Genomic DNA, 25,535 nt, shown 5'->3' on the forward strand with positions numbered 1-25,535 from the left:
AAAAATAGACGCTGCTTTACTTGTAAATATACTATGCATTTTGCATAATGATTTAGATGTATTACATATTTCTTTTTAAACAGGAGAAAAATTTTCAATGAATATTGTGCGTTGTCCCAACGCTCGTTTTTTTTTCGCAATTCTCTTAAAAACAGAAAATCCGGAAATAAAATTTCAAGCGGAAACTTAATCCGGAAATAGGGAGAAAACGTTTTAACTCGTGAAAACTCAAAAATTTTTTGGGCGTCAGCTTCACAGGTCTGTTTCGATAGTGTTGACAATCCGTTGTCAAGTTCAGATGTATTATGAACGTTTGTCAACGTTCGTATTCACTTTAATTTTCGAATATAAAGTTAAGCATCTATATTTATATTGTTTTGTTGCCAGTATCCACCCACTACATATTTAAATACTTCGTATTGTCATGTATTTGGTATAATATAACCTTTTGATTAAATAATTTAGTTGATGAATCAAAAATTTTCACAATTGTACAATGGAGGATATGCCAGATAGAGTATATTATGTGTACAGCTGTACAGTAGAATCTAAAATTCAGGTAAAAATAGGAGCATTGGAAGGGAAAAAATGTAGACCAGAGTATGACAAATTATTAGATGACCCGTTGTTGAAGTACTCTGGTTTATTTGGCTCTGGATGTGGAAAAGGAGATTTATTAGCTTCTCTTCAAGTATTTGCAAATGGGAAAGCTATTGGTTTACCAGTTTCTACTTCGTACAAACATTTTACATCAAGATGGAACTGGAATCAGTGGATTACATTACCAATTGCTTTCTGTGATTTACCTCGTAATGCACAATTATGCATAACATTATATGATTGTGCTGGACCTGCAAGACTTATACCAGTTGGTGGAACAACCATTTCTCTTTTTGGTAAATATGGTGTTTTTCGTCAAGGTATGATAGATTTGAGAGTTTGGCCTGGAGTAGTAGCAGATTGCAATTTTCCAACAACTACTCCAGGTAAAGCAAGAGATTGTGGAAAAGAGCAAATGCAACGATTAGCAAAATTGGCTAAAAAGCATCGCAATGGTCAGATAAATAAAGTTGACTGGCTTGACAGATTAACTTTTCGTGAAATCGAACATATTAATGAAAAAGAAAAAAGAGCTTCTGAATATTTATATTTAATGCTAGAATTTCCAGATACTAATATTGACGGAATACCTTATTCAATTATTTATTACGAAAACGACGGAGATGATGTGGTACAGCATAGAACTCAAGCAGATATTGTTACTCTTCCTGATTATGAAATTTTGCAAGAAAATTTGGTCGAGGCCAAACATCACAAACTTGTTAGGAGTTTAAGAAGTGGAGGAAATAATAAAGAATTGAAACCAACTTCTAATGTTCGTGATGCTTTAAATACAATACTTTCGTATCCACCAACAAAGGCTTTATCTACAGAAGAGCAAGATCTTATATGGAAATTTAGATTTTATTTGTCTACTCAAAAAAAAGCTCTCACTAAATTTGTAAAATGTGTTAATTGGCGAGACCCTAGTGAAGAACGTCAAGCTTTAGAAATGCTTTCATCATGGGCTCCTCCTGATCCAGAAGATGCACTTGAATTACTTGGTCCAGCATTTACACATCAAGCTGTGAGAAAATATGCAATCAGTCGCTTAAATCAAGCACCAGATGATGACTTGATGCTTTATTTGCTTCAATTAGTACAAGCATTGAAATATGAAGATTTTGAGAGCACAAAAGCAGCTAGTGAAGTTTTTAGTAGTAAGCGTTTATTAGGTGAAACTAATGATCAAGAATTCAAAAATAATAATGATTTATTTTCATCTAAAAACAATACTATTTCAATAGAATGCAAAAATGATTGTTTCTTAAATCCAAGTGCTCAGAATAACTTAGCTAGCTTTCTCATTACACGTGCTTGTCAAAATTCAACATTAGCTAATTATCTTTACTGGTACCTTTCAATTGAATGTGAAGACCAACCAGATCCAATAATTAGTCTCAAACAAGATACACGTGTAAGAGAAATGTATGTTTCTGTTATGAAAATGTTCACCAATGCTCTTTCATTTGGAAACAGTGTTTGGCAAAAGAGAAAAGCTTTTTTGGATAAGCAGAAGGTATTTGTGGATCAATTAGTTTCTTTAGTCAAGACAGTAGCACGAGAAAGTGGCAATCGTAAAAGAAAAATAGAAAGATTACGTGCATTGTTAGCAGATGATGATGCATTATTCAAAGTTAACTTTTCCAATTTTGAACCTATACCATTCCCTCTTGATCCTGATATTTGCATAAAAGCCATAAAACCTGAAAAAGCTACCCTTTTCAAATCAGCATTGATGCCATCAAAGTTAACATTCCTCACAACAGCCAATACAGAATATATTGCTATTTTTAAAAATGGTGATGATTTAAGACAAGATCAATTGATTTTACAAACAATTGCTTTAATGGATAAGTTGCTGAGGCGAGAAAATTTAGATTTAAAATTGAGTCCCTATAGGGTACTTGCTACAAGTACAAAGCATGGATTTTTACAGTTTATTGAATCAACAACAGTAGCTGAAGTTTTAGCTAATGAAGGATCAATTCTTAATTTCTTCCGTAAACATCATCCTTCAGAAACTGGACCATATGGTGTGGCATCTGAAATAATGGATACATACATCAGAAGCTGTGCTGGTTACTGTATTATAACATATGTACTCGGAGTTGGCGATCGACATCTTGATAATTTACTTCTTACAACCTCAGGCAAATTATTTCATATTGACTTTGGTTACATCTTAGGTAGAGATCCGAAACCACTACCACCACCAATGAAACTAAGTAAAGAAATGGTTGAAGCTATGGGAGGAGTTGGATCTGATCATTATCATGAATTTAGGAAACAATGCTACACAGCGTTTCTGCATTTGCGTCGGCATGCAAACCTAATATTAAATTTATTCTCGCTGATGGTAGATGCAAGTGTTCCAGATATAGCATTAGAACCTGATAAAGCTGTCAAAAAGGTACAGGATAAGTTGCGATTAGATTTGAGCGACGAAGAAGCTGTTCATTATGTACAAAATCTCCTTGATTTATCAGTGACTGCTGTTATGGCAGCACTAGTTGAACAATTTCACAAATTTGCACAATATTGGCGAAAATAAAGTGTTTTTATTTTCAAAATTGTATTAAATTTGTTTCAATGTAGCAACAATTTTGCCAATTTTGTGGATAATGATTACGACATATTTTAGGTATTTGCATAAAAAAATATAAATAATCCAACCTTATTGTTTTATAGTTTTTAATATATTTTATAATACGACATATTGTTCACAACGTTTATCAATAAATATTGTATATGTAACATAAGCAAGGAAAAATAAATTATATATTTTTGACAAAACAAATATTGTTTATTTTAACCTGACCTGTATATTGAAGTATTTTTATAATATGCTACAATGGATTATTACTTTATATTGTTAAAAAGAATGGAAGTAAAATTAAGTTTGTTATTAAATAACTCAACAAATATAAAACTAAGCTATAAGTTTTTGATCAATGATTGTTTTTTTCAATTTTAACTAGTCAATTCAATTTTTTTATTACTTTGTTCAGAATTATGTTATTTTATATAGTTAAAATATTAATTATAAAATTGACATATTGACAAACTTGTAGAAAACCTTAGAAAAAATTATTTATGTATATGTACATAAAATGTGAATAGTTAATTGAATAGAATTTGAATTACTTTATAATTATAAAATAAATACTCATTTATAAAATTATTTATTTAACTCCAGTATTCTTCTGAGCGCCCGAACTTGTATGTCAGAGATCCTAGGAAAATGAATACATTTTGTAAGAACAAACTAACTCCAGGCCATTGTGGTCCATCTGTAACATAAAAATCATTCATATTCAATGTTCGATAATAAAAAGATAATAGTGTGTTTTAGATAACAAGATTAAAAAATTTTTCACCTGTAGCAACAAAATCAGCAAATAAAATCCAACAAGCAGCAATCACTGCTGCGAATCCCATCATAAATCCAATAAACAACCATCCTTTAGCTCCTCTAGGGCCCAAGCATCCTCCATTGTAAGCATCACCACGTATTTGGGCATTCGTCACAGAATTGACCCTAAATTTTTATAAAATAAATAAATAACACATAATAATGTTTATGAGAGATTCTTGATAATAAATCTGTTATACGCACATCAATAAAGATAATGTGCCAAAAATACCACAAACATGGTAAGCACCTGCCATATAATTTGGATATTTGGCATGAGCATCAATGATGAACCACCATCCTAAGAAAAACTATAGAAAAAAATTGTACCATTAAAATTACAATAGGATAACTTATCTTTTGAAATTAATGAATATTTTAATAAAATATTTTAAAATATGTCATTTACAGAAGTAAATTGAAATAAAATATAAGAAATTTGAAGCATTTAAACTTTCTACTTAAAATTGTATAAGTTATCAACAAAGAAGCACTATTTCAAACATGACAATACTATTTGTTATCAAAATGAAGTTTAACAATTAAAATGACACATTTGCAAATAAAAAAAGCTCTTAATACCTACCAGTGTTCCAGCAAGCATTGAAGCCAACACATTTCGTTTTTCTCCATTTTCAAACCATATGCAAGTTGGAATTTGTATATTTTCTAAACAATTAGCCATTTTATATGTATGAATAAATACTTAATTTAATCAATATACATAGAAAAATTGAAATAAAAATTGTCAACAAGTGATGAACTACAGCAGTTACTTTAGCCAGTGATAATTTACATGAATAGACATGAACTTGCGATGATAATAGATCATGTGGTCCTGAACAACACCAGATAGCAGGTATGCAGAGGACTCTTGTGGTAGAAATTTAAAAGTGAAAAGTAATATCTAAATATTATGTATTATATTTAACGTAAGTTTAAGCTGTATAGTTCATCTGCAAACAAACCAGGTATTATATACACTTATCTAAAATTATATAACTTATTTTTGTTCACTCAGTTGTATAGTACATATATTGAATTTTAGTACCATACTATTATAGGTTAAATGAGCGTCTTGGTTTTGACTTTGAGTCTGCACTCTGCACTCTGCTCAACTTGCATTGTTTGCGAATTACGTTTGCATTGTTGATTGTTTACTCGAATTCTCACAAGTGTATACATATATACATACATATATAGAGTAGTATACATGCTGTTTTTCACATGTTGCTTTTTTGTTATTAAACTACAAATAAATTAACAAAAGTGAATTTATCAAATTATACATGAATTTTTTATGACGAAAGATGAAAGATATAATTGATATAGGATTTGCAGAAGAGTGTGAGCCTTGGCGTTTGGAAAGTCGTTTTTTTCCTAGTAAAATCGGTGGTAAACCAGCTTGGTTAGATTTACAAAACATTCCTAATACAGAACAGTTACAGTGCAATTATTGTAAAAATCCTTGCATATTTTTGTGTCAAATTTATGCACCTTACGAGGAAGATCCTAAGGCGTTTCATAGAACAATTTATGTATTTATTTGTAAGAATCCAGATTGCTGTAAAGAAAATTCTAATGGAAATATAAAAGTTTTAAGATCACAGTTGCAAAGATCTAATAAATTTTATCCACCTGATCCACCGATTGAAGAAAAAAATTGGAGAACTGATATAAGTAGGTTATATTGATAATTGATTTTGAATATTAACTACATTCATTAATTTAATTTTCTACAGTTTGTGATAAATGGTCCAAAAATTGTACAATATGTGGGATATATTCATCTAGTCACTGTGGGAAATGTAAAAAAGTTAATTATTGCTGTCGCATGCATCAAATCTTAGACTGGAAAAATGGTCACAAAGATGTTTGTGGTAGTGAAAACTCTACAATTTATTCACAATTTTTATTTCCAGAATATGAGCTTGTCATAGAAAGAGAACGATATGAACCAGAAAATAAAACAGATACTTCTGAACAAGAAATGAAAACATTTCAGAATCTTATAGAATCTGGACAAGCTGGTTCTCTTCAAACAGAAAAAAATGTTGATAGTGATTTATTACAAATGGCTAGTGAAATAGAAGACAAAACCTTTCTGAAATTTCAAAAGAGAGTCAAAAGTGAACCTGATCAAGTAATAAGGTATGTAAAATACTTATTTTCAAGCAAAATAACTATATTTAAAAATTTTAATAACATTTGAAACATAAAACTAGATATAATAGAGGTGGAAGTCCATTATATATTTCATCAAGTCATCAACCTGCTGAGATTCCAAACTGTGAGATTTGTGGAGAAATAAGACAATTTGAATTCCAAGTAATGCCCCAACTTATTAATTATTTAAAATTAGAAGATGTATTAAATAGTATTGACTGGGGTATTCTAGCAATATATACTTGCAAAAATTCTTGCATCCCACAATCAAAATATGTAAAAGAATTTGCATGGAAGCAGGACATAACAAAAGAAATAATAACCCAATAACTTAACCCAATAAAATGTAAGTAAACAAAACAAGTTTGTTCAACTTGTTTCGTTAAAAATTTTTATTCATACACAAAAATTATTATACAAAATCTGATGGTTTAAAAAATGAAAAAAATCCATAACATTTCTAATACTATAGAATAATTTAACAATATAATAATAATATATAACAAATTATAAAAAATCATCAACATAATTATTTCATTATCAAAATTGGCAAAAAATAACAAATAATTTTTAAATTTTAGCACTTTTGCCTTCAACATTTGATATTGCATTATAAAAATATTTATTAGTATTTTTGAAGCAGCCACACACTCTACTGCGAAAATCAGAGATTAGGGGAGTCATATAGATCACGAATGTAAAAAATGAAATTTACTTTAGTATTGACTGTCTATATAACGGTATTTAAATAGTATCTTAAACATGTATCTATATTAAAAAATTTCTTGTAAACTGAAGTAGATTTTTGAAGCTTTATTTTTATTACCTTAACGCTTTCATTTGTATATTTACATTGGAATCTTCTCATGTTATTTTGCAATTCAAAACTTATTTAACTACGTTTATCAACACTGATATGATACGCGATAGTAGTGCATTTCCAAACAAGTCCAGAGAATCAATATCAATAATGAAGAAATAACAAATGTGCTCTTTCTGAATATGTTATCAAATCACTTCGGACGCTATCCTTTTTCAGAGATTATAATATTGCTACTGTATCCTTCGTATTCTTAATACCACTTGTACGATTTGGAAACTATTTACCTATTGACTTACTCGTATATTTATTAAAACTTTTATATTATTAGTCCATAATTAAAATGCTTCTCAAAGTAGCCATAATCATTTTTGTGATAATCACGATTGAGTGCAGATAATCGTACGTCATAAAAGGACCCGCAAGCTGGATTGCTAATGAATAAACTTGTGGTATGAAAACATTTATACACCTTATACAACTTCAATATCAGTACTTTGAATTCAAAAGAAGTTAGGTATGACGATTTTAACTCATTTTCATCGGTCATAGAGTTTACACAAAGCTATATATCGAAAGTTGCAGTTGCAAACGAAGTCGCACCTCGCAAATAGGTGCTAAAAGAATTTTTTTTAATATTATAAATGTGCGAATCTTCATCAGAACGCTTTAATAAACAAAAAGTTTAAGCCCATGTGCATTTATAATCTTACGAACAAGAGGTTTATCCTCTGTGACTATAGGTAGTTTTTCCGGATGAATATACTGCTATAACAATCTGTTAACTATTGAATTTATAATAAATAAATGTGTTTTGATATAAATAAAAACTAACAAGTATTAATTAAAAATATTATGTTATTTACAATCAGTTGCATGATAAGCTGATCATATCAAACTATTAAAACTCATATTAACGGTGTTAAAATTATCAAACCATTGATTAATTAATTAAACGATTAAATCAAGTGATTAATTTATAAATGTTAAAATAGAATCAAAGAATAATTTCAATACTTTTCACGTATGCTTTGGGCCAAACGCAACTCTATGCTACCCATGTCCCTGCGTAAATGTAATTTTGCAATTTAATATTGAATTTTTTCTATGCACATATATTTCGATAGTCATACTGTACGCAACAGTTGGTACAGTCTATATTTTACAAACACTGAACGTATGAAGATTAAAACAGTTTTTGGAATTTTATCCGTCTCAACATATTAATTGAAAAGCAGAACTTTTTGTGACTCATATCGTTAAATGATCTTGTATGTATGTACCAATAAAACGAATTCACATCTTGTTTTAAACTGCATTTCTTAATATATCGTTTGTCTAGCTTTCTTTCTATATTATGCACGATTGTCTGCACTCAATCCTGATTGTTACGAAAATGAAAACAGCGCTATTTGAAGAAGCATTTCGATATGGACTGTAATTATACAAGATTTTTAATAAATACTAGTACGTGTTATTTAGTGCTCTTTCTTTTATGTTTTTCTGTTATTTATTACAATATTAGAATGATTTACATTACAACTTTGAAACTCTAATAGTACATACACATTTGTGAATAAATTGTACCGTTTGAAATATACTATATCCATTGAGATTCATTGATGAATACAAATATAATTTGTACCAATTTTTTTTTCTTTACAAAAACCAATGAACTTAAATTTATTTTAAGATAAATCAGAAAAATTATCCAAAATATTAATTAAACCTATGATTGATAAAAATATACTAAGCTATATTATATATTATTATACAATGCTAAACCTTACATACTAATAGTAGTGGTTACGGCCCCAGTGTTATGTTAGTATAAGTAATATATTTAACATCGTCTATATTTTATTGCCTCGTTAAAAACGCCCATGAACATTCTTAAAATTTAACGGATTTAATATTTTAATAAGTTTCCGTTACCTACATACCTCTTAATTTACCATGTACAAAAGATAAAAATCTATTTTCCTTCATTTTATTATATTCACTTTTTCTCTCTTTCAACCAAATTTGAAGCAATATTAATTTTAGAATCATAATTGCTTATAAAATTATTGATTTGTACTGATAATTTCAAATATAACTTCTGATGTTCTTTATTAACGGCATATTCCTATTCTTGCAAAAAATGATCCATGTTATTCATAAATTGGATTTACTGCTGAAATATAGATCTTACACTCCTAGATATGATAGAAATATTTCAAAGTATAGGAAAATTCAAAATTTCGCGTTTTTTTTACATCAACTAATCGATAACGCTGGATATATCAGCGACTCGTCATTTTTTTAGAAAATATGAATAATTTAATCTAGATAAATGATTTTTCAAATGCAAAATATTGGTCGGGAAATAGTGTTTAATAATTATACTAAAATAAGTATATCAATCAAAAATCATTTTTGAATAATAATAAGAATAAGCCCACATTCATTAAAATGTCGTTTAATTTATTAAACACAAATAAGTTTAGAATAAAGGTATAGGAGATATAGAGATTATATAATAATCATAATGATGCATTTCTAGTATCATTAAAGGAAAATGATCAAAATATTGTGAAATTCAGAGTGGAAACAATCTTTGTTAATTGTCTACAATCGTGACAAACTAAAAAAATTACAAAATAAAAATTAAGAAAAACATGTTTTTTTACTTTCCAATCATTAAAGGCAGTTCAATGTAAATAAATGTTTATAATTCAATAAAAAAATATTAAAATTATTTTTAATTCAGTTTAGATCTCTCAACATTACAGTAACAATTCACACGACAGTAACTATATTAAAAGCACTTTGATGTAAATTCAACATTTTTTAGCACTCAAAATACAGTATTGTCTAAAACACCTAAGATGTTTTTTGTCAACAGCTTTTGTTAAATTTTGTGAAAGATCAATAGGATCTTGAATGCACATAGGAGAGTCAAATCGGAAAATTTTCTCCTTATTATCCTGTACATATCTTTTGTAGATGTCCATTTCTGGAGGAAGTTCATCAATATATGCAAACATATGCTTATCAATACTTTTGCCCAAATATGGGCACACAACACTTTTTTGGTAGTCAAAATTGGCAAAATAAGTGAAAAATCCTTTTAGGTGTTCTTTAATAGAAAGATTTGAACTTACATCTATAGTTATCTTTTCAAATCCACATTCCCAACCTTATTTAACAAATAAAAAATAAAGCATTTATTTACATCTCAGTCAACAAATTAATTATTGTTTTCCAAATAAATACTTACCATCCACAATCTTAGATACCCTTTTATTTTTTATTAATTCATACACTGAAGGCAAAATTCCTTGTAACTGAAAATAGAAAATGACATACCATGAAATAGCAAATGTTGTTATACAATCTGAGCCAAACAGTCGACAGAGGGTCAACCATTTTTTCATAAAAAGGATTGATTTTCGGCAACCAGGAAAGGCATCATTATAAATTCTGAAAATTCATTTTATGTAAATACCGAATATATGTATAATTTATATATTACATAATTTTTTAAGATATAGACTCACCTTAAAAGTTTTGATTTTTCAACGCTCAACCCATTAACAAAAGAAACATCGCATTTTAGATTTGAAGGTAAATGCCTTAACTTCAAGATAGGTATCCTGGTAGATATTAAAACTTCATCCACTTTCCAAATGTTTGGTGTTTTTTCAATACATTTGTGCATAGATTTTAAACATTCTAGATTCTGTTTTGTTGAACTTTTATAATATACATTATTACAGTCCAAAAAAATGTCTACATCACTATCTGGAAATCCTAAATTAGATAATCTTGAACCAAAAACATAAGCTTTAGCATCAGAATATATAGGTTTCACAGCTTCTAAAATAGCCTCCAGTAATGAATTTACTTTAGCATCTTTAACTAGATCTACTTTGTCGGACTCACTAATCAGAAAATCTACATTTTTATCTATATTATTAAGATATTCAGAAGCTGGAATATTCAAATTTGGAATCATGAAGTCATTTTTGTTTACAGAAATTTTATGAAAATCACTTTTGCAGTGGTCATTATAATAGTGATCTTCACCAAACCAAAATGTTGTACATGGATGACAAAGATCAAATTTTAAAATAGTTCCTTTTTGTTGGAAGTGAGCGACTTTTTTTATATGTGTACGATTAATTAAATGTATTACAAAACCTATTTCCAACTGAAATCTCTTATCACATATTACACAATAGAAAAATTCTGCATAGTACCAAATATCTTTATAAATTTTAAAATATTGATTAAATAATTGCTCTGACTCTTTTTTCCGAAGTATACTTTTTTCTTTATGAATCGATGTTTTGGTATGCTGTTTAATAATGTGATTATTATTTTCTATTTTAATATTACAAGCAAGGCACTTGATATATTTACATGATAATACACACATATGTAATTTGGCAAGCCTTAAACCACTATACTGTTTTGAATAATTTTCAGTGTCTTTGTCACCAGCTAGAATATTACCAATATTTTTCAGGTGTTCTTGATCTTGTAAGTGTTCGAACAAAATTTGTGTATCATTTGTAAATGGTTTCTCACATGGAATACAAACTCTTTTAAATTTGTTTGGAACTGTCAAAGTGACTCCTAATTTTATTAAGCTAATATTTTCATTATCAACATTAAATATGTTATTTTGACCTGGATTAATACAAAATTTTATAAAATTTTTACCATGTGCTAGGAGATTTGCAATATATGAATTTCCTTCATCTTCAGCTTTAGGTAAGCATGCTGACTGTAACTTGGGATTGGATGAAAATTTTTTAATTTTATTCAAATCGAGTGAAATCAAACTACCTAATAATTCATCTGTCATATCTGATTTAAGTATAGAAAGTGGTTGTTTATTGTCTGTAGTAAAACCAAATTGATCCAATTCATCAATATTAGCTTTCAATTTATTTGTATTTTCAATTGTTTTCACATTTTCAGTTTTAACATTGGGCAAATTTTGAAAAGTTGCACTCCTTTTGTGTAATTCATTAGCTATTTGAGTTAATACCGTAGTATTTAAATTTTCCAAATTACTTGATGGTAATAATAGTTTGTTTTTATGTTTTCTTCCCAACATGTGCTCAAAAAAAGATTTACAACCATGTATAGTTATTTTGCATGTTAAACACTGAAAAGCACATTTTTCATTTTGTTGTATCAGTTTGATTTGAGATATATTTATCATATTAAGAATTATAATTTTTAATTGATGTTCAAATTTTTGAAAATGTGTTAGCAAATTTGAACATTCTAAAAATGATTTATTACATATAAAACAAATATAATAATCTGAATTTTTCTCTGAAATAAATTCAGTTTTCTTTACTGTATATTTGTTTCTTGTTGCATCTTCTGACACTTTTTTAATATGACTTTTTTCTAAAGTATGACTTTCTTTATTTTCTATAGGTATTTGTACAAAACATAAATTACACAATAGTGTTAAAGAAATGTTCTCCTTTGGTTTATACATTTCTGGATTTATATCATTAAATTGCTCATTCATAGGTTTTTCTCGTAGACAAAACTTTTTATTAATGTTAACATAATTAAAAATAGTTAAACGATCAAGATGAAAATTTGTTTCAAGATGGTCAACTAAAACTTGATCAGCATCTTTAATGTGTAATTCACACAGAAAAGAATTACAAAGCAAGCATTCCAAGTGTAATTTTTCATTTGATTTTAATTCACATTTAATTAAATCAAAGTTTCTTAATGAATTAAATTCTTTATATAAATGTAATACAATATGACATTTAAGTCTTGTACTGTTATCTATAGAAACCTGACATATATTACAGTTGTATATTTCAGTAAATAGAGATGCATTTCCAACTGATTTTATTTTCACAGCGTTTTCAACTGATTTTGTTTTCACAGCATTTTCAGCATCTAATATTAATTGATGCAAAAATCCTTCAATGTGTTTAGTAACATTTGAAGTTTTAATAATTTTGCATTTGCAGATTGTACAATAGTATAACTTATATTTTTCATCGTAAATGATATAATTTGATTTTAAACTAAAATCAAGAACTCCTAAATGTGATTCTAAAGTTTGATAGAACAACTCATCAATAGGCTGAGATGTATCAGAAATAATTAAATTTTTCTTATTTATTTTATGACGATGACCATCAAGATGACTTATAGTATTTGATAAACCAGTAATTTTACAATCACAAATATGGCATCTTATAAAGTTAATGTTATTAATGTCAAAAGTAATCCAGTTTTCAAAAATTTTTATATTCTCTGATTCTGTAAATTCTAATAATATTTTTAATTCTTTTGCTTGTTGTTCTTCATCAATCTGATTTAATTTTCTTTTATGTTCGTCAGAAAGCAGATGTTCTTCAACAACATTAAAGTCACATTGTTTCATTATATGATGGCACAAACAACATATACAATCTTTTCCATTACGAATTATTCGATTTACCAAAAATTTTGAAAACATCTTTGATTATTAATTTCGATTGTTTCCTGAATATCAAAAAGACTATACCTTGAAATATAAAAAACTGTAATAAAAAATACGATAGTATATAGGTTATTAAATTACAATTTTTCATGAACAATTAATAAAACGCTATTTCAAAAACTTGTATTGTTTATAAACTGAATCGAAATACCTCATTGTTATCAAAATCTATGTGTTTTTCAACTGTTCTGCAACTCAGCTTAATGAAATAAATTTAAAACTATTCACTGCTAGAACTGAACACAGCACAAAGAAAAAGAACGGACGCCACATATACATCGGTCTGCTGTCTGCTACGATTCAACAATAGTCGACCCATTAATGCCAACAAGAATACTATACTTTGAAACTGCAACAAAATAATGCAAAACATAACTTAATGATCGTTAAATAGTCGTTAATTTCCAATTGATAATGTATTAATTTTATTTGTTAGAGATTTCAAGTTCACTTACAATTTTCAAGTACTGCTGACATGAAAAGTTTTTATTGAATAGATATTTATAATAATTAATTTTTTTTGTAAAGTAAAATTTTATTTATAAAATCTATTGTGTGTCAGTTAATATTGTTTAATTGAATTGCATTGACAATATTTCACACGTGGATGTGACAAAATACACAAAATTTATAAATGTTTTATAATTACCTTTTTATTGTAAGTATGTAAGTCTTCTAAATACAAAATATAATTCATTCAGAGAGAGAATTACGATAGTCAGCAAGGCTTCTACGGAGCCACTTTCGTGGCAGGAATCCTATAATATATATAGTATATCTAGAATGCGAACCCTGAATAATAAATCTATATTCACCTAGAACTTAAAGTGGAATTTTACCACCACAACCACGATGTTAATCTTGGCACGTATATACATTTAATTCTTTTAAAAAAAAAGCCATTTACCATCAATATTTTATCCACTAACAACGACTTTTATTAATTGTAGAACGTGCTAACTATATGATAAAAACATATATAATATGTGTAGTAAGACGATTGAATATACCAGACATACTTCTTTCAATAATTATTAGCGAAACATAGAAAGTTTTGATTAGATAAGTAACGTTTTTTTCAGTTTTAATAATTTTTATAAAAAGTAAAAATGGTATAAATTTAAAAAAAGTGCTTATAAAATACCTGACGTTTTTAAATCAACACAAAAAAGAATTTAAACGAAAGTTTGTTTATACTTTTTCATGCTATTATAACATCAAAATAATCCATTAAATCCCTTCGTAATAAAAAACAGTTTAAAGAAGCACATATAAAAACTTTTCTAGTATTAACATATACATGATCAATTGGTGAATAAAATACTATCATCATTAAAAGAAAATTTATTTCAAATTGTTTAACAGTCATTACAGTTTATCACACAAATTGATGTCATTTTTCAATTTTTGTTAATTCATAGAAATTCGTTAGGATACTCAAGTTTAAAAACTTCACGTTATAATACTAGATATTTTCAAGTGCTTTTTTGAGGCGTGTGCTCTTCGTAATTAATATAGCTATTTTGCTAACTTTTAACAAATTCTAAAATAAGTTAACAACGTGTATATGATTACATGTATTCGTCGATATTTTAGCCAGTTGTAAAAAAATAGCTAGTTTAAAATCAAATGTCCAATTTAAGGATATTTAATGATCTGAAGTGAAGGGGTGGGGGCACAGCGAAAGGCCCTATCCTATACCATGAAGATAAGCGGAAAGTGGGTGGTCCGTAATGCTGATGAGTTTCGCGATGTCTTAAAAGTTGTTATATTTAATCTATAGAATATTTGCCTATACTTAATCTATAGAACGACATTTGAATTTCAAAGATTTCTGTTAACTTTAACTATAATCACTGAACATCCTTAAAATAATTTTGCAGATCGATTTCTTTAAAACTGAGAAAACAGCAATCCCGAAATTGTATTAATTGGGCTTTTGTAACAGCTTTTGTTATATTTTGAGACAGTTCAACAGGATCTTGAATTGCTAATGGGGAATCATATCTGAAATGTTCCGTTTCTACCATTTTTATCCGTTCTTTATAATTGTTCATTTCTTGTGGCAATTTATTTATCTCAACAAATGCTTTTTTCTTCATGACTGTCCCAAGAAAAGGACAAGCAACTTCCTCACGATAATTGAATTTTGCATAGAAATTAAAAAATCCTCGTAGCATATTTAGAAGTATCGTCCTTATGTTAAATTCACTTTCAATGGTTTCCTTTGATATTGGAATATTGATATTGGAATATCCACATTCCCAACCTATTAAAATATAATTATTTTATTTAAAGAGTTTCTTTGTAATTCTTTATTTGAAAGGAAAAGAGTCATCTCTTACCATCTACAATGAATGATTCATTTTTCTGTCTAATCAACTGATATACACTTGGTAAATGACCTTCAACTTGCAAGTAAAAAATAGCAAACCAAGTTACTGCATATCCATTAATACAGTTAGATCCATACAATTTACAAGCTTTAAACCATGCTTTTAGGAAACATATGAAATAGCTAAATAAACCATCTACTATCACATAATTCCTGCAATAAAATAATTATTGCATAAAAATATATAAAAATATGGAATAGTTAAATGTGTATTTTTGTGAATACTAATATATTATATGTACCTTATTAATTTAGACTTTTCTACTCCCAAGCCATTTAAAAAAGAAATGTGGCATTTTAAAAGTGACGGTTTGTGTACCAATTTGATTATTGGAACTCTTGTTTCTAATAAAACTGTTTCAATTTTCCATATATTTTTTTCTTTTATTAAACATTTTTTGTAAATATTCTTTATAAATCGTTTACTTTTTTCTTGAGACCCAATCTCAGTGTAGTTATTTTCACATTCTAAGAATATATCAACATCACTCAAAGATGAACCAAGATATAAAAATCTTGAGCCAAACAAATAAGCTTTGACATTTGGATATACAACTTTTACTGTTTCTTCAATAAATTGAAGCAATAATTTATCTTTTTTTAGATTGAAAAAATATGATTTTATCATTAAATTATCCATTGTTTTATCAAAATTTCTAAGTAATCTTGAAGCTGATTTTCTCAGAAACAAGTGAAAATTATTTCTGAAACAGCCATGAACATTCTTTTTATAATGTTCAATGTAACTAGGTTCCCCATACCAGCAACTCGAACAAGTAAAACAAATGTTGATTTTACTACCTGATTTATTATTCTTTACTTTTTTCAGATGTTTTGGTTGATTAAGATGAACTGCAAAATTTATTTCTCTGTCGTAGTTTACATTACATACATTACAAAAAAACCTTTCTGTATAATACCAAATGTCTCTTATAATGTTTTTCCATATTTTATCAAGAGTATATTTTTTAGACATAACTAGATTCATTTTTACAATATGGTTTCTATTTTTTAAATGATTTTCAATATCGTAATCAGTATTATTGATATCTACCTCACAAGTGAAACATTTTAAATAACCTTCTAATTCATTATGTAGAGCAATAGAAGATTTCGCAAGAGTTATTAAGTTGAATTTAACATAAGACTTCAGAGCATTTGCTTCCATTTTACATAAATTTTCTAAATGTAATTCATCTTGTAAATGCTCAAATGTATATTTTAACGGAAGTTTATAACTACATGGAATGCAAACTCTGTAAGAGGGGAAAGTAAATATTAAAGAAATGCCCAAGTTAAATAGATGCAGTTCATTGCTATTTAATTTGTAGATGCTTGAGGTATTTTCTAAATTATTTTCAATGCACATAGAAATATATTGATTACCAAAGTTTTTTACATCTTCTTGATAGGCAATATTTTTTTTAATCTTATTTGACTGTATTGATGGATATACTTTTGGCTTTGGTTTCCAATCACCATGTATTGATAATCGTAAAAAAAACTTTGTATAATTAAAAGGCTGAATAAAATTATTAACAGAATCACTCATAACTAAATGATTATTGTCGAGTGCCCTTTTATGTTTCAAAGATTGGTAATGTTTCTGCATTAATTTTAAAGACTTAAATTTCTTATCACATGTCAAACAGATAAAAAACTGTAAAAGTTTCATCAACTGTGATACAATTACTGAAATATTCAATTTAATAAGTTTATTTTTTCCACTAGTTGCTTCATCTACATGTTCATTTGTGCTCCTAATCTGTAGATATTTTGTCTCTGGTTTATAATTAATTGACTTTAAACTTACTTTCTTCTTAATTGTTTGCTCTTCTACATCATCCCAATTAACTTTTTTATTCATACTGTATAAGAGATCTAATATTTGTATATGTTTTGGTGTTTCTATATGTTCTGCTAAAGTTTGATGATTCTTTACTGTTACATTACACAAAGAACACTTTAAAGAACGTTTGTTATCAACAACAGAGTATTGAAAAATATCTTGATGTGATTTTGGCAAAATCTCATATAAATGGAATAAGCAGTGACATTGTATCAATATTGAATCAATTTTTATATTCTCATCACACTTTGAGCACCAAAAGTATTGATTATATTCATTCAAAATATCTACATTTTTTTGAATTCGGTCGTACCTATTTTTACAATATGATTTCATATTGTAATTTTGCTTATGAAAATTTTGAGTTATATGGATGTATGCTTCATCTATTCCAAGAATAGAACATTTGCATAAATTGCAGAAATAAAAATTTGTGCAATCAATCCAAGTTACTGCATTCTTGTTTAGTAATGGAAAATTGAATATTTGATTCAAACTCAAATGACCGTCCTGGTCCATCTTTATCTCTGTGTTTTTTATTGTATTTATTTCAGTAATCTCTCCATCTTTGTCTGTTAAATTGTTTGAAGAATCTTTCTTTTCATTAATTTTTTTCAAGCATTGAATTTGTGCCCGATTCACATCTGTTTCCTGATAAACTTGGTCAGCCAACTTTGTAGATTCACTCATTTCTGTTATCAATAGAATTTACATACACTTTCTGAAGTATCTAAAATAACTTTCTCATTCTTGTAGTTCCTATATCATAAACATCAAAATTATTATAGATTATTATTACTAATCATATTTTCAAACCTTTATATGGGTTTTAATTTCAACAATTACATTGGTTAAAAAATAAGTAAGGAATTCAACATTAGTGTTAAAAATTGGCCTTAGACTTTTTTCATTTATGAATTTTATAAAATTCAAGATTATTTAACTTCATAAAAACAAACAATTATTTGAATATTTGAGAATCGTACTATCCGCTGATACATGCGCAATCGTCAATTGTTAGATAAAATTTTTGTACGAAACGGCAATGCACGCCGTTGATACAATTATCAGTATAAAGTTTTCCAAAGAGGTAACTTACACTTTCATCAATCTTTTATATACTTCTTTATTCTTTATTATTGTTATTTACGTTACTGTAATATAACCTCTAGAAATAATTTCTGGAATAAATATCGTTGTAAAAACACTAATAATAATAATAATAATAATAGCAACCTAAAAAGTCCAATTAACAATCAACACCATTAGTTAACTAGTATGAGCGGTCATTTGTTATGGTTTTGTGTCTAGTTTTGTTTCTTTATGTCTACAGTACTAGAAACGTTTCACAGTTATAATTTATAACCTACCAGCTGTAACTGTCGACAGTGTCGACTAATTTCTTATCGAATGAGCAAAACGATATGATAATAAAGAGCTATCGAATGTTTTTTAATTTTTTAAGCATATCAACGATAGATTATTATTATAGATTAAACAATAAAAATGGCGAAGCAAGTAATATCAGGTGATACCGATGAATCCATTAAAATTATTTATAAAGAGAAAAGACTTAAACAAGCCATTATTGCTCATCCTTCGTATACTTATATAGTAATTAACCGCTACGTAATGTGATAACAATTTTCTGTTCACGCGCTATTGTAATCATTATTTTGCATATTAAATTTCTTCATCGGAGTAAGAGAATAATTCATAACTTGTTTTTAAATTATATCATAATATGTGCATTTATACATATGTATGTAAACACAGTACATTATCGTACACAGAGAAATTTCGATATTATTATTATTTATAAGCTAACATTTCAATAGTATCACGTTCACATAGTTTATTTACCCGAATATTACAAAAAATGTATCAGGAAACTTGATTCATAAAAAATCTATGGTTTTATCGCAAAAATCTAAATCATTTATGTATATCACTATTTTCGATAAATGTTTATAAACCTCGCAGGCAATACAAATTAAAAGAAAATAATAATGACAATGATAAATTCTTAAACACTCAAGAAAGTATTAATATAAAAATCGATTCTCAAGCAAATAGAGCAAAGCTCCATCGACACAAAAGCGGATAGGCAAGCAGGTGAGCAACTTGTGTTGGTATGTACGCATACAATCGCTAAGGTGGGGGGTAGAGAAGGGGTAACAAGTAAGTATTAGGAGTAGAGGGGCAGCCGCCGCGGCGCGCAACCACGACGACAGAGAGCTTATACTACTTCTGGTACTACTCTCTGGCGAGCGCCAGACTCTGTCGGAAGGTTGTTCTCTCTCGCGTTCACGCGTTGTCAAAAGGTGTCTGCCATTTATACTAATTTTCTAAATCCCATTCGAACAAATTCATTAAATTTATATAAGCTATTGTTGGAGCCGTGAAGCGTCGAGGTGGCAAATTTTCGAAGCAAGTGTCGCGTTATCGAGTGTTAGAAGTGCGTTGAAAGAGTGACAGCTGAGAAAGATTGGCAGGCGTTGCAGCTGATTGACCGCACAGCGGGAAAAAGTCAATTCAGGATAATAGGGCAAAGCAGAAGCAGAACAGCCACAGGACGCTAGAAACATCACACTCAGTAAGGTTAGGTTCATCGCTTCGTTTATACATATACAACACCACACGCGCCACCGCCACCGCTGCTGTTATCCATCTTTTTGTTCATAAGTGTTGGCCGACCCTTTATCTCAACCCGAATTTCTCTTGGTTTACCTATCAACCACTTTGATGCTAGCGTTGTATCTATATGAATTTCGCCACTTGGTCGATAAATATCTATCAACGTTCGAATTTTCCACAAAACCATCAAGCAGCTATAATAGTTAAACCAACGAAGATAGACGCTTAAGCGTTAAGCGCCTATCTTCGTTGGTTGAACTCTTACAAAATTCCCCCACTCGAAAAATGAACGTCTGCCAAACATCTCTCGTAATCGCTCCAAATTCCAAGGAATAGTTTTAGCTAATAAATTGGCAAATTTAACGGTTACTTCGAAAATGACTATTTCCTACTCTCTCACGGATAGAGCGCATTGAACAGTAGTGCGACACGTTAAATTTTCGCGGAACAAATCGATAAAGATTCGTATGGGACAGCTGTCAGAATTGCGTTCAGCTATCTAGCGTGGCGCGAAAGCTTTTGGCGCTTGCGGATAACGTGATAAAAATTAAGTATTCTACGAGCTTGTACATTTTTTATATAACTGATAGATGTGCGTTAGTTTTTTGTAACGCATAAAAATCGAGTTTCGTCTGTTATTTTCAATTTTCGCGCATTTAAACAGCCAATTTACATCCCATTCCAATTCATAGACAGGATTTCAAAGAGTTAATGCGTTTGCAGCAAATTAAATTATATGCCGTTCACTATGCAAGAGAGACAGATGGTCCTGAGCTGCGTTACGTTGATTAATGAATAAAACAAATATGCAAATGCTTTTTTACACTTGTACAAATCTCACTTAATGCAAGTCAATTTACAAATTTAACTCTGCTCGATCTGCATGTTACGAGCGTTACCAACAGAATTTGAATATCGAACGAGTTTTTGCAATATCTCATCGCTGCGTCATAAAAAGAACAAAATTAAAGTTCTCTCTCTCTCTCTCTCTCTCACTCGTCCTGAAAAAAAGAATGTTTTTTCTCTCATATAAATTTCTTTAATTTCTGCAGAGGCCTCCGCAAATTTGCAGCAAAAAAAGGCCAGAAAAACTTCTTTTGCAGGGTTTTTGTCATTCTGATCACGTCGCGAGAGCATCGAGTGTAATGAGTTTCCCTTTTTGTGGATAGAGAGAAGAGGGTCACGTCGCCAGAAAGCCAGAAGGAAAAAGACTTTTTCACTTCTATCTAACTCTCCCGTGTGTTTACCTTGAACCAAGTACATGTTCATGTGAGGATTGCATGCACGAGAAACGGATTTTCCCTTTTTTTTTTCTTTATTATTTTCTTTTCCGCTTTTTCCAATAATTCTGTGGATATTTATATCAACGGGTTGTGTGATAGGTATGGTCAATTGATAATTTATTCAGTGAAGTGCGCGCGTCATTTTTAATTTTTCAGTTCATTACCTTATACCGCAACTTAAAATTATTTTAATTTGATGATGCTGTTAAATGTTCAACCGCTGAGGATGACATTTTAACGCGTTTCCCGCGATATTTAAATCCAATCAGGTTTTCGAACACTCCGTTCATTACAAGCTGTCAAGTACCAAGCTATGCAATAAAAAAATACGAATATCCTACAAAATTATCAGTCGTGCAATGTCCTTAAAGTGTGTCGATTATTCAAATTGATGCTTTAATAATCAAATTGTTATGACTTGAAACATATCGACGAATTTACTCAGATGAAGACATAAAATAAAAGTAGAAGTTAATTCTAATTATTATCAATTTCAAATTTGTACACAAAGCTTGAGTAATAAGAAGGCACGATAATATATTTTTATAATTTCAATGAAATATTCAATTGACCGAGTAATCACACTTTAGCATGACATTAAAGTGAAAGAGTAATGAAAGTGTTATTATTAGAAATAGCTTTGCGATTATGAACAAGCTTCATGCTCGAGATCTCTCGTTACTACATAATTTTCCAAATGATAAATGCCGTCGTGTATAAGGTAAAAAATAAAAAGCTCGACTATTCAGACGGAAATAATCTTGTTATGTATAATTACGTAAGCGCAAAGTCTGGTTAAGAAGATCACAACTTGGAAAATCGCATTTATTTCGTTGAAAGCAGTATACAGAAGAAAATTTAACATCCGAAAGTGAGAAATTTCACGAACGGCGAGGCGTACAGCCTGCGCGCAATTAAGTCGCGCGCTGTCGCACTTCGGCGTCGTGGAATGCCGCGCGAATTTGATGGAAAGGCGCGCGCGCGAGCGAGGATCAGCCGCACAATAATACGCTCTCGTTGAGAGGCTTCCGGGATTCAACTCCGCAGGCTTCGTGTGTAGGCTAAACACACGCTCGAGAATTTCACACTTGTGCGTAATCTTTCGTTGAGATATACCTGTCATTGTTATCGCATGAGTGTCTATATTATTTGCTTATTTCGTTGACTCGCCAACTGCGATCAGATTCTCGTCGATTAGATATGTTGATTCGAAAAGGAAATTCCTTATTGGTAAAACATCAACGATTCATCGCACGGTACAGTATTTTGTGATCGGCTAATTACTTTATTGGAAAATGATAAATGCGCAGTCCCGATTTTTTTAACCGTGCGAGCGAATCTCAACGATCGAAAAAATAAATTAAATTACGCTCGTCCGGAAAAAATTTATAATCACATTTGTTTTTTCATTCTGCAATCTACTTTCGAACTTTGGTACAAAACGAAGAGCACATTGTTCTTTGCAAAAGTCTACACTGAATAGGTCATGAGAAAGTATTGATTTTGTTTCTAATAAGGTTTCATCTCGTTCCGTAGAAACGTATAACTAGAAAATATACGTAGTTGCCCATTCGATTACAAATAATAGCCTCTATCGTGGCGTTATTGGCGGAATAGTAAGTTGAAATTTCTGCACGAATTGGCGCGAAAACAATAATGATGGAAATATGCGTAAACGAGTCGCTGTGGGAATTCTCATGTATTCTTGATTATTTTTATGGCCTCTCTCATTCTGAAGGAAAAAATCGATCAGTGTAATTGATAACTTGATGAGTTTTTGTATAATTTATCTTCGTTGTAACATAAGCTGAATTATCGTGAAATTGATAACTTAACTGACCCAAAGATTTATTAAGTGTTTTATGTATAAGAGGCAGTATTCATCGATAAATTTCGCATCGTGATTTCTTCATTAAACCAATATCTATGTAATAAATTTCCGGATATTCCAATGTAAATTGAAACTGAATATAAACTAAATGTAATATTCATCAAATGTGTAGCGTGAGGAATGTACGATTCGCGATATATGCATTGATTCCATGTAGCTGCAGTCAATCAAGGATTCATGCTTGAAATTAATTTGCTTGCAGTCCGAATAATGCGGAGGAAGTAAATCTGAAATATTTTGGGCGAAAATGTGCATAAAGTAGTGAAAAAGTCACACTTCTGTACCACCGGTAAAAAATTCATTAACGTTGCCAATGTAATTCTCGAAATGCCAGCAATTCCTAAAAGGCATAATCGCGCGACGATATCGCTTGCATTTCGCTCGAGGTTTCGGATATTGGGCTAATCGAATAATATATTCCCTACGGTAGTGCTGAGCTCTAATTCTGCCACTACGAAGCTAATCGGCTGATTTTTCGATAAACAGTCACGTGTCACGTGATTACAGTGCTACAGGTGCTGATTACACCCAAGTGATTGCGCGTACATGGGCTGCGTACTTTTCTTCACTTTTATTTATCGTTTATCGTTCGATTTTGGATGCCCAAGCAGTGCGCCACTGTTGAGCTCAGTTTGTATTTCATCGAATTTTACCCCGACCTGAATAAAACTTTTTTTCATAATGGCACGTTTACAAATTGGCGTACAGGAATGTTCTCGTTAGTATATTAGGCGATAAACTTAGTGTTATCGTTATCGCAACTTCTTCGGAAGGGCTCCTCGTAGCCAACTGTTGCGTTACTTGGCAATGTACTCCGATCTCATAATCCGCTAAACGCAAACATTTTTTGAGCAATTCAACACCGTTCGTTTCACCACGCAACCGTAGTATAAAGCAATATTAGCTTACGATTATGAAGCGTATGACGCTGATTGGCGTCATTGGTTCGACTCTATTTTTATTGTTTTGATAGAATAAGGCGATATTTTTATATCGCAAGAAGCAACTCGTTCGTTCGAGCACTCGGCAAAGTCTGCCGCTGCAGCTCTCTCACCCCGAGCGCCATAACGGTCCCCGTTCGATCCTTGAGCTCGTCACCGTTCTCGCGTAAAGCCTCGTGACATCGGCCTCCACCTCCATTGCGGGCTGTTACAGAAGAAGATCCCCGAGCTGCTACGGTTAGAGGCCACAGGAATTCACTTGCGCGCACACGGATCGCCCCGACCGCAATCCGCGCTCGTACGTACTCGCATACACACGCACGCGCATCGAGCCCGCTCGTTGCTATTGTTTATCGCGGTCGTCGCTCAAATTGCAATGGCGCACTTTACACTTTTTTTTTTTAAATCCGCGCAGACTTACGCGTGCTTAGATCGAAGACGCTCTCTCCTGTTTTCGTCTGTCGCGCGCGCGTCTGTCGGTTTCCCCGCACATCCAAGTCGATCCGCCAGTGCCATTCGTATAGAGTACCTTATTCCCTATATATATATATACGTCTCGGGATTTAGCGTCATTTTGGCTGTTCCGCCTCTTCTGTACCTGCTCTGATGGGCATTTAACGATTGCCACAGTTTCAGGGCCTGCTTATTATATCTTCAACAGCTTTGCATCAATTACGTAAACGATTTGATAAGGAAAAAATTTTTTAAAGAATTTTTTATTACTTTCCAGTAAGCATATAATTCGACTACTATAATCGTAGACTTTATGTGGGTCTCGCTTCAACTTTCAATGTTAAATCGTTTTTGTTTACCATTTTCATTACAGCGCTGTCGGTCTGATATCGTCTATTATAAATTTTCCACACCAAACATTTTTCGTTCACATCGGCCAGTGAAATATAATCCAAGTTCGAATACTCAAGCGAGGCTATTCCAAAGTTTATGCGTAGACAACACTATTTACGAGGTACGAATGATCAATGTTGACACACTACGCGTCAGAATTTGAATTCCTGCT

The 25,535-nt window shown here is 30.3% G+C and overlaps 6 protein-coding genes across 15 annotated transcripts in view; 3 read left to right on the plus strand and 3 right to left on the minus strand.

Moving 5' to 3' along the window:
- Window positions 1-274: 274 nt before the first annotated feature.
- Window positions 275-3,362, plus strand: LOC131671862 (phosphatidylinositol 3-kinase catalytic subunit type 3). Its single transcript, XM_058948635.1, has one exon. The coding sequence runs from the start codon at window positions 497-499 to the stop codon at window positions 3,152-3,154; it is 2,658 nt and encodes an 885-aa protein (XP_058804618.1). The 5' UTR covers window positions 275-496; the 3' UTR covers window positions 3,155-3,362.
- A 59-nt stretch (window positions 3,363-3,421) lies between these two features.
- Window positions 3,422-4,872, minus strand: LOC131671855 (transmembrane protein 50B). The gene is made up of 4 exons (XM_058948624.1): window positions 4,602-4,872; window positions 4,220-4,326; window positions 3,981-4,141; window positions 3,422-3,893 (listed from the first exon to the last, which is right to left on the minus strand). The coding sequence occupies exons 1-4, from the start codon at window positions 4,698-4,700 to the stop codon at window positions 3,790-3,792; spliced, it is 471 nt and encodes a 156-aa protein (XP_058804607.1). The 5' UTR covers window positions 4,701-4,872; the 3' UTR covers window positions 3,422-3,789.
- Window positions 4,873-4,971: 99 nt separating this feature from the next.
- On the plus strand, window positions 4,972-6,978 carry LOC131671854 (programmed cell death protein 2). Of its 4 annotated transcripts, XR_009302578.1 has the most exons (6): window positions 4,972-4,986; window positions 5,064-5,695; window positions 5,758-6,166; window positions 6,241-6,343; window positions 6,414-6,527; window positions 6,763-6,978. XR_009302578.1 is itself a non-coding variant. In XM_058948621.1 (5 exons), the coding sequence occupies exons 2-4, from the start codon at window positions 5,326-5,328 to the stop codon at window positions 6,509-6,511; spliced, it is 1,050 nt and encodes a 349-aa protein (XP_058804604.1). In that variant the 5' UTR covers window positions 4,972-4,986; window positions 5,064-5,325; the 3' UTR covers window positions 6,512-6,527; window positions 6,763-6,978. The 4 variants fall into 4 exon arrangements, 3 of the variants coding, with proteins under 3 accessions (XP_058804604.1, XP_058804606.1, XP_058804605.1); XM_058948621.1 differs by having other exon boundaries at window positions 6,241-6,527; XM_058948623.1 differs by having other exon boundaries at window positions 5,938-6,166; window positions 6,241-6,527.
- Window positions 6,979-8,806: 1,828 nt separating this feature from the next.
- LOC131671880 (uncharacterized) lies at window positions 8,807-14,268 on the minus strand. 2 transcript variants are annotated; one of them, XM_058948664.1, is made up of 6 exons: window positions 14,171-14,268; window positions 13,673-13,870; window positions 10,544-13,561; window positions 10,264-10,466; window positions 10,148-10,182; window positions 9,910-10,070 (listed from the first exon to the last, which is right to left on the minus strand). In XM_058948664.1, the coding sequence occupies exons 3-6, from the start codon at window positions 13,495-13,497 to the stop codon at window positions 10,038-10,040; spliced, it is 3,225 nt and encodes a 1,074-aa protein (XP_058804647.1). In that variant the 5' UTR covers window positions 13,498-13,561; window positions 13,673-13,870; window positions 14,171-14,268; the 3' UTR covers window positions 9,910-10,037. The 2 variants fall into 2 exon arrangements, with proteins under 2 accessions (XP_058804646.1, XP_058804647.1); XM_058948663.1 differs by having other exon boundaries at window positions 8,807-10,182.
- Window positions 14,269-14,898: 630 nt separating this feature from the next.
- Window positions 14,899-19,147, minus strand: LOC131671881 (uncharacterized). 3 transcript variants are annotated; one of them, XM_058948666.1, is made up of 5 exons: window positions 19,002-19,147; window positions 18,865-18,933; window positions 16,159-18,524; window positions 15,867-16,069; window positions 14,899-15,790 (listed from the first exon to the last, which is right to left on the minus strand). In XM_058948666.1, the coding sequence occupies exons 3-5, from the start codon at window positions 18,453-18,455 to the stop codon at window positions 15,375-15,377; spliced, it is 2,916 nt and encodes a 971-aa protein (XP_058804649.1). In that variant the 5' UTR covers window positions 18,456-18,524; window positions 18,865-18,933; window positions 19,002-19,147; the 3' UTR covers window positions 14,899-15,374. The 3 variants fall into 3 exon arrangements, with proteins under 3 accessions (XP_058804649.1, XP_058804648.1, XP_058804650.1); XM_058948665.1 differs by having other exon boundaries at window positions 18,865-19,147; XM_058948667.1 differs by lacking the exons at window positions 18,865-18,933; window positions 19,002-19,147 and having other exon boundaries at window positions 16,159-18,591.
- An 854-nt stretch (window positions 19,148-20,001) lies between these two features.
- The window catches only part of LOC131671857 (probable beta-hexosaminidase fdl), a 46,126-nt gene continuing 40,592 nt past the window's right edge, over window positions 20,002-25,535 (plus strand). For 3 of the 4 annotated variants that reach the window (XR_009302580.1, XR_009302579.1, XM_058948626.1), the window contains exon 1: window positions 20,002-20,366. The gene's annotated coding sequence lies outside the window, so the exon portion shown is untranslated. The remainder of the gene's footprint in view (window positions 20,367-25,535) is intronic. The other variant, XM_058948627.1, reaches the window with a different exon arrangement.

The sequence above is a fragment of the Phymastichus coffea genome, unplaced genomic scaffold (genome assembly GCF_024137745.1).
Source record: "Phymastichus coffea isolate CEN01 unplaced genomic scaffold, Cenicafe_Pcof_1.1 PCOF00137, whole genome shotgun sequence".
NCBI lineage: Eukaryota > Metazoa > Arthropoda > Insecta > Hymenoptera > Eulophidae > Phymastichus > Phymastichus coffea.